This window comes from Protopterus annectens, chromosome 4.part0 (assembly GCF_019279795.1).
Source record: "Protopterus annectens isolate FY-2018-M chromosome 4.part0, PAN1.0, whole genome shotgun sequence".
Taxonomy (NCBI): Eukaryota; Metazoa; Chordata; order Ceratodontiformes; family Protopteridae; genus Protopterus; species Protopterus annectens.
The window spans coordinates 335,297,954-335,307,276 of record NC_056733.1 but is presented as its reverse complement, the minus strand read 5'-3'; the positions used below and the strand labels follow the sequence as shown (position 1 = coordinate 335,307,276).

The 9,323-nt window shown below is 38.1% G+C and overlaps 1 protein-coding gene across 1 annotated transcript in view; it reads left to right on the top strand.

Moving 5' to 3' along the window:
* The window catches only part of LOC122800251 (solute carrier family 2, facilitated glucose transporter member 11-like), a 400,142-nt gene extending 390,825 nt beyond the window's left edge, over positions 1-9,317 (top strand). Inside the window, exons 12-13 of the mRNA XM_044069742.1 lie at positions 3,547-3,616; positions 8,248-9,317. Of these exons, the coding sequence (XP_043925677.1) occupies positions 3,547-3,616; positions 8,248-8,451 (274 nt within the window). The 3' untranslated portion in view covers positions 8,452-9,317. The remainder of the gene's footprint in view (positions 1-3,546; positions 3,617-8,247) is intronic.
* The last annotated feature ends 6 nt before the right edge of the window (positions 9,318-9,323 follow it).

The window sequence follows — 9,323 nt, the reverse complement described above, 5'->3', positions numbered from 1 at the left end:
TGTGTGTGTTTGTGTTTGAGAGAAAGAAGGTGTGTGTGTGTGTGTGTGTGTGTGTGTGTGTGTGTGTGTGTGTGTGTGTGTGTGTTTAGCATACCTCTCAATTATCCAAATTTAGCCTCATAGTTTTGGTCTGTTTTTCATAAAATTTGTGTTTTTTTTCTGGCAAAGTGTGGAGGAATTAAGTCACTAATGACATATATATATATTTCAGACTTCATATCCTTCAGAAAATGCATGCTATCACAAATCCCATTATTCTAGCAGCTTTCTAAGTCTGTAAGAGCAATATTTAAAATATGTCCCTATTTTTGGGCCATTGTAACCCCAGTATTTTTGGCTTTGTCCAGATTTCTTACACTAAGAGTTTGAGAGGTATGCATACCTCTCAATTGTCCAGATTTTCTAAGAACGTCCAGATTTTTCTTCATATATTTGGCTTATTCCTCATAAAATTTGTGGTTTTATGGAAAAATCATTGAGGACTGAAATGACTAAATGTTATATATTTAAGTTTCAGACATCTCCTTCAGAAAATGCATGCTAAGACAAATGTTGTTATTCTAGCAACTTTCTACGTCTACAAGAACAATATTTATAATCTGTGCCTATTTGGGGGCTTTTGTTCCTCCCCATTATTTTAGGCTTTGTCCAGATTTCTTGTGCTGAGAGGTTGAGAGGTATGAAGGTTTGGTATGAAATGCCCTAGTTGGGGGAGACAGATTAGTCAATTAACTTGATAAGGCTTGACCCTGTAACTTTGACAAAAGCCTGAATCCTCTACACCAACTACCAGAGTGTTGATGGAATTGTGAGTTTAAGTTTCAGTACATTTTCAAGGGATTATGAGTTTCAGTGCATTTTATGGAATTGTGAGTTTCAAGTGAAGATAACTTTACTATTGCTCACACTGACTCTCTTTTCAGTATGTAACCAGCTGTTATGTTTAACAAATGGCAGTTACTGTTTGTGCTGTATAATCTGAAAGCAGTGTTAGTAGCTTAATGCTTTTGGTACAGAAGGCTGTGGATTCTACTCCCACATCATGTAGGTGGAGTGCTGATATTGCAGTGCCCTTTCAATTGCTGATTATTTGGTAATTTTAGTGGGAGAAAGGGGTTCTGCATTTCTGAGTGTGTCCTCCTTTGTGTGAGGTGGAGGTTTTCATAATGGTTAATGTGTTTACCTTGCAAACACAAGGTACAGTGTTTGATGCTCACATGGGGTAATTGGCTAGGCTAAAATGGCTTGTAAGGGGAGTTAGCTTAGTATTAATCTATGAACATATGAACTTGCTGTTGGTTTGTCAGTCATTCTGCATTACCACCTTACCAATTTTTTTTTATGTAACATAGGCAATTAATTCTTCAAGGGCAGCAGGCACTGAATTTGTAGATGAAACACTGAAATGTAAAGTTGTTTGCCAGTGCCAACTTTTCATTAGTTATAGATCTCTTTAATGTGGAATTATTCGGATAACTTACTTCTGTAGAGATTATGTTTATTGAATAATATTGGTGGATTGTAATGATAGAAGTCTGAGAGGCCTTTTATGGTTGGAATTTTCTGAAATAGGTAGTTTTGTCATCATTGATTCATAGATCTTGTTTCATTGCTACTGAAAGAATGGTCAAAACTACAAATTTAAAACACATTCTAACAAGTGGTGCTGTATTACACAAAGACTATAATTTAATACAAGGTGGAAGGTGAATCAAAGAACACATACATGTATGTGTGGCCTTAAAATGTATGTGAGGAGATTCTGGTTTGAAAACAGCCCAAAAGTAAACCTAATCCTCCTCTGGCCAGATGCATTTTCTTTGAATGTGGGCTTTAATGATGTTTCAATAAACACGAGTTTCAAGGGCAGAGAAGTTTACCTCTCATGCTAAGTCTGTTTTCATTGTGAGACTGTATTGCTTGTTTAGCAAATGGCTATCAGTGTTTGTGCTATGGCTATTATATTTCAATATGTGTAATCATTGTAGAAGTAAATAAGGAAACAGTATGCACACTAACAGGTTTAAGCAGTGTTTATGGTAACTGGGGAGAAATACCAAAGTAATGGAACACTGGAATGGCTGTTGGGTAGGGGATTGTTGAAGGAAGGGCTGCTCTGGGGGGCCCTGGTCTATTACCTTGACAAGGGCTCCATTTGACCATGATCCAGCTCTGCTCAACAGACCCTGTTCTGTCAGACTTATTAAACATTAACAAGCCCAGTGGTATCAGGAACACCTGCTTAAGGGACCTCAATCTCTTTTGCATGAATTACGGAGCATATTGGAAGGATAGGTATTTATCACAGAGAATACTACTTCTATAGAATTGTCTTTCCCTCCTTATAAAGCAGAGAACTATTCTTACTGTTTTCAAATGTAATTTGGATGAATAGACAAGTAACCACAAATTTGTCCCCAGTTTAACAGCAGTGGTCTCATGGATAGAGGAAGCATGTAATTACCCCAGCATATACTTATTCAGCACATCCTGGCATTCATATTGCAAAATATTGCAAAATATAAAGGCTATTATTTACCATGGGAATGTAGGGCTAGGCTTCTTAAGATATTCACTGATCAGCAGCCTAGTATGTACCTGTGAACCTATTAGATTTTGAATATAATGTCTTTTTTAATTCATGACATACCATGTATTTTATCTTGAGTGACTTTGCCTTTGGTCTGTATGGTGTTTCTTTGTATATTTGCATTATACTGAAGAAGTATCTACAGTTGAGCAGAATGTGTCCAACCTGAATAAAGCTCGTGTAATTGAGTTTGTCTGCCAGTGCATGGGAAGATAGGCTGCTTATAGACCAGCAGTCCATTTGCTGTCAGGAATTGGGCAATGAATCCTTTTTCCTAGAACCTATATTAAAGTTTTGACCTGTATGTGTCTGGTCCATCTTGGCTTCTATAACAATCATGCATTCTTAAAATATATAATGAGGAACTGTTATCATTTCTCCGTTAGTCCTTTGAGCCCACTGGGATGCACTCTTTGGGCTCCATTTGGTCTGTCTCCTTACAGAACTATTAATCCTTTATTATATGTCTTTGTTGATGAGGAAGAGACTAAAGGAGGGAAGTGCAAGATGACATGAAGGGTTGGGTCAAATAGTGAAATTATGAGGTAGAAATCTATGTTATCTAAATGGGCAGTCCCCCTTTTTTAGGAGAATTACACTTATTTTGTGTGAAGATCAAATCCTACATGGATAATTAGCCCAAATGTGTAGAAGGTTGCAAAACCAAAAGGGAGAGACCTCTGTGCTTGCTAAGGTTCTATACTTTTTTATCCCTTTGGATTTAAATAGTAGGTAAATGACCTTATATGGTGTTCTTATCCTCTGCCTTGAGATGTATGGATTGAACTGTCCATTGAGATAACCATGGAAGGAGTATAAAATGTAGATCAGAAACCCTGTTGCTTAAAAAAAGGTTCTTGCAAGATAGCTAAAAATGTCTTTCTACCAACCTGTGTTCATATTCAGACAACACGAGTACCATAACATGCAGTGTTTACATTGTGCTAATATGGCAGGCCAGATGTGAATGTTCTGCTGAATGCTAGACAAAAGAAGAAAGTCTTCATAAAGGAAGGAAGGAAGGAGGTAGGTAAGGAAGGAGGGAAGGGAGAGAGGAAAGAGATGCAATTTCAAGAAGTATCTCCTGTTTTATATGTGAGGTAGAGACAAGGAAGGAAGGAAGGACTGGAAATATGGATTTGAAACAATAACATCCCATCAAATGCATGCAACTTGAAGTCTTGATATACAATGAGTGTAATTCAAATCAACTTCTTTGTATCAGAGCAACTAAATTTCTAAATGATAAATTAAATTTTCAAAAGAGATCAGGATGTACCCCCAATGACATCCTCCCAAGCATATAGATCTAGATAATACAGTTATATTAAACAAGACACTAACAGTGAGTTGAAGAGTAGGAATTTCTGAAGCCAAATGAAGGTGACATCAAAAGATATTAGTGTGTAAAGTGAAATTTTTGTATAAAAATATACGGTGAATATAAAAAATGTACACACCCTTGTTAATATGCCAGGTTTTTGTGATATAAAAAAATGAGATCACAATAAATCATTTCAAAACTTTTCCCACCTTTAATGTAACCTATAACCTGTACAATTCAATTGAAAAACAAACCTGTCAGGGGAAAAAAATACAAAAAATAAAAAATGTACAATATGCTGGTTGCATAAGTGTGCACACCCATATACTAATACTTTGCGGTATTTGCACACCCTTAAACTAGTACTTTGTTGAAGCACCTTTTGATTTAATTACAGCATTCAGTCTTCTTGGGTACACACCTGCCATCAATTAAAGAGACACTGATTAACCCCAAATAAAGTTCAGCTATCCTAGTAGGATTTTCCTGACATTTACTCAATTGCCTGCTATAGCAAAAGCCATGGTTTGCAGACAGCTTACAAAGCATGAAAACAAACTCATTGTTGAAAGGTATCAGTCAACAGAAGGGTACAAAAAAATGTCCACATCATTGGATATACCATGGAGCACAGTGAAGACAGTCATCAAAAAGTGGAGAAAATATGGGACAACAGTGATGTTGCAAAGAACTTGGATCCTGGGAACTACCACCCCATCAATCTGACGAGCCTAATCTGCAAGGAAATGGAACGTATTATCATGGAACTTATAAACAAAGACATTGGCAACCTTCAAACACTGGACCCCACCCAGTTTGGGTTCGTGAAGGGCCGATCTTGTCTTCTGAACCTGATTGACTTCTTTGAATCAGTCTCCAGAGCTGTCGACGAGGGTGAGGTAGTCCACACAGCCTATATGGACCTCACCAAGGCCTTCGACACCATTCCCGCTCTGGAATTATAGATAAACTTACTAAGCTGGTCATTAATCCCTACATCACTCGATGGGTTGCCAACTGGCATACTGACAGAATCCACACTGTAAAAGTAGCTGACTCCAAATCCAGCTCCAGACAAGTGGAGAACCTCAGGGTTCAGTCCTGGGACCGGTCTTGTTTGGCATCTACTTCTCTGAAGTACAGGCCAACACTAAGGGACTCTGGCTAACAGATTTTGCAGAAGACTGCAAACTGGGAGTAATTATTGAATCCCCAAATGATGTGGATATTCTACAAAAGGGCCTTACAGAAACAGATGCTTGGTGCCAGAGTCATGAGCTCAAGCTCAATGCCAAGAAATGTATAGTTATCCCCTTTGGGAAAAAACATGTACCCGTGAATTACCACATAGGTGGCAGTACACTAAACACAGAAAGTGTGATAAGAGACTTAGGGACACAGGTGGACAGTGGTCTCACCTTCAGTAACCACATCACCACAACAGTCAGGAAATCCTTCTATGTGGCACACCTCATCACTAAGGGCTATTCATCCAGAAAAAAGGAGGTCATTGCCCCACTGTACTCATCCCTCATTAGACACATTATAGAATACAATGCCCCATTTGGTATGCACCTCTCAAGACATCTGCAATAACTGGAAAGGCCACAGAAATACCTCACTAAAAGAATCACAGGCCTAAAGCAGATGCCCTATGCTGACCATCTAAAAAAACTCCAGCTATACTCTGTCGCATATCGTCTACTCATAGGTGATCTCTGCTTAACATACAAGGCCATGCCAAACCCAGAGCTGTTGGACATGCTACACTTAAAGAAATCCCAATCCCTCAGAGCCACACGCTCTGGGGATCTAAACCTTGTAATCACAATGAACAAAACAAGCTGGAGAGATAGGTTCCTGACCCAGAGACTCCCCAGACTCTGGAATAGACAGCCCATGCATGTCTAGCAGAGCACCTTTTTGGTTCTCTTCAAAAGGAACCTTGACGATTGTATGGGAGATAGGAAATTCACCCTGGGGATCACATCAGTCACCCTGCTAGATAGGGGTCCAGGGAAGAAAATATCGTGGGAAGAAATAGCCAGGAAATTGTTATGGCTAGGCTTGTATAGGACCTAGGGCTGAAAGCTTAGTACCAACCTATGAACTGGACGGCCCTCCAAAATTAATGAAAAGACAAGATGAAAACTGGTCAGGGAGGCTGCCTAGAGACCTACAGCAACACTAAAGGAGCTGCAGGAATTTCTGGCAAGTAATGGTTGTGTACTATATGTGACAACAATCATCCATATTTTCCATATGTCTGGACTATAGGGTAGGGTTGCAAGAATGAAGCCTTTTCTTACACAGAAAAATATCCAGAGCTGGCTAAAATTTGCTAAACAATACATCGTCTCCCGAAAGCATGTGGGAAAATGTGTTGTGGTCTTATGAGACCAAGGCTGAACTTTTTCGCCACAATTCCAAAATGTATGTTTGGTGCAAAAATAACACTTCGCATCACCAAAAGAACACCATCCCCACGGTGAAACAGGGTGGTGGCAGCATCATGCTTTGGGGTTGCTTTTCTTCAGCTGAAAGTGGGGCTTTAGTCAAGGTGGAGGGAATTATGAACAGTTCCAAATACCAGTCATTTTTGGCCCTAAACCTTCAGGCATCTGTTAGAAAGATGAAGAGGAATTTCATCTTTCATCACGATGATGACCCGGAGCATGCATCCAAATCAACAAAAGAATGGCTTCACTAGAAGAAAATTAAAGTTTTGTAATGACCCAGCCTGAGCCCAGACCTAAATCCAATAGAAAATCTGTGGGGTGACCTGAAGAGGGCTGTACACAAGAGATGCCCTCACAATCTGGCAGATATGGAGCGCTTTTGCAAGGAAGAGTGGGCAAATATTGCCAAGTCAAGATGTGTCGTGCTGATATACTCCTTCCCAAAAAGACTGAATGCTGTAATTAAATCAAAAGGTGCTTCAGCAAAGTATTAGTTTAAGGGTGCGCATACTTATGCAACCAGCTTATTGTACGTTTTTTATTTTTTTATATTTTTACCCCTCTAACAGATTTGTTTGTTTTTCAATTGAATTGTACAGGTTACAGGTCACATTACAGGTGGGAAAAGTTTTGAAATGATTTATTGTGGTCTAATTTTTTCATATCACAAAAACCTGGCATTTTAACAGGGATGTGTACACTTTTTATATCCACTGTAATTATTGGCCCTCTTATAGTAATTAATTCTAGTCTTTAGATGGAGATTTGACTGACAAAACTATAATATCTGCCAGGGTTAGTCCTGATTGTCCAGATTTGATCTTGAGGCTGAGTCAAATGCTAAGGACTAGGATAAGATCTTTATGTTACTGCCCTCTGCTGGGCATTTTAGTTATTGCACCATGCTAAAATGTTATGTTTCCCCTGGTACTATTTAGTTCAGAGATGTTTGACTGCTGAGCTTGGCCAATCATGTAAGTTTCGACACATGAACATAATGACACTCACTTTTGATTACGACAATTTTTAAGTGGAAATACAGAGGTGATTTATAGAAAGTAAAAGGGGTGGCCAAACAGTGAATAGAAATGGAAATTGAAGTTTTCAGGTTTATTTTTGTCTTTGGTATTCTAGTGTTAGCTCTGTCTGTTGGTTTCTAGCAGAATGATGAACTGGCACTGAATAGTTAAGATATTTAATATCAGGTGATGTAGACATTCTGGTTAAAGGACAGGATCAGTGAAACTGCATACGATTTTTGTGTTGTGTGTGTTGATTTCTTTTTCTTTCTTCTGTTTTTTTTCAGTTTGCTTATTAAAGTTGACTATGGCTTGTATTTTATATTGGACAGAAATACAAGGTTGTGGTCACATGGCTAGCAAAGCAGTTATGCTGTATTAACCTCACAGTTCAGTCTCATTTTATGTGTCCTTGATGGGCTCCACTACTTCACTTTTTTCATAAATCTCATGATGCTATAAAACAAGATAATGCAGAAAGTGAGTACTTTATTCTACCTAGAATAGGAGGAAGCTTCAATAGAGACAATCATACAATTTCTTCTATAGAATAAAAAAAAATGAAAGTGCTTTTGTGCCATGTGATACTTAAACACTTTAGAACACAACTTGCTTATGTCTTTTTTAACAAACATTAACATCAACCTTTTTAAATAATTTTATAAATGTTTCAGAACTTTTTTTATTTTAATTGCTACACTTTTTAATGCACCTCATTATTATTAGTAAAAAAGAAACTTGGAACATCAGCATTTTAAGTAGTTGTAGAAATCATCATATTTTCAGGTTGCAGATATAACAGAGGTGTTGTTGAATTTATAATGATCCTTATCACCTTTTGTTATTTTTCTTCAGGGCGGACTGAAACAGTACTGCTTTCTGGTGTTTCTGGTGGAGTGTTCTTTGGTGGTCACTTTGATCTTCTTTATGGTTCCAGAAACCAAAAACAAATCATTTCTTGAAATCAGGCAGCTGTTTCTAAACAGGGACATTTGGAAGATGAAGAAAACAAGAGAAGAAATCCAAAATGGAGGACCTTTGCTGAATACTGAAATATGAAGTAATTTTCAGCTACTATTTCCATAGGACAGTGTTTCCCTATGTTCTTCTTCAGATGACTTCATCATTTTTCCCTGAGTTATATTATTCTGCAACGATAAGAATAGAAGAGCCTGTTTTTACTTCAACTTCATATTTTGTTGTCTCCAAGGACAGCTGTCCTTTTCATATTATCTGCTGTAACAGCAGAAAAGAAGCACCCCATCCTGTCCCTCTGTAACACTCATTCAGTTTTCACTTCATAAAGGTTGGCAGTGAGGACTAAGTGAGGAGAATGGTTTGCAAAACATGAAAATGTACCCTGGTCATGTTTTATAAGGACTGCTGTCACCAAAACGCATTGCATATTTGTGTATTGTGGGCTTCCACAGCTGCTCCAGTCACCATCATTTGAGCTCATGTTACATCATCAGACCTGTACCTGCATGCACTAGCAATGCATCGAGAGATACCTTCTATATTAAAATATGAAACTGGAACACCTGATACATTATCTCACATTCTAACAACCTAATTCAAAGTGTGGTATCTAGCACCTTAGTCCTTTGTATCATATGAAGGGAGATTAGGTAAGCTTCTAGGATAACAGATAATTATGATGACATAGAAATGCAGAAGCATAGTTTGTATCTCAGTAGGTACTACTAGCTCTTGGAATTGGAATTATAGGCAATATTTGCATTTCTGTCAGTCACAAAAAACAGGATATGCTCATTGATTTGTTCACTGTTGCAGTAGTGAGAACACTTAGGACTTCTATTGCTTAAGGCCTAAGATCTGGTCTGTTTTCCACAGTTTTTTATCCTTCCCCTCCTGGACAAGAAGAAGCCATCCCACCTAACTATCAGCATATCTGTGTATAGCAAGGATGT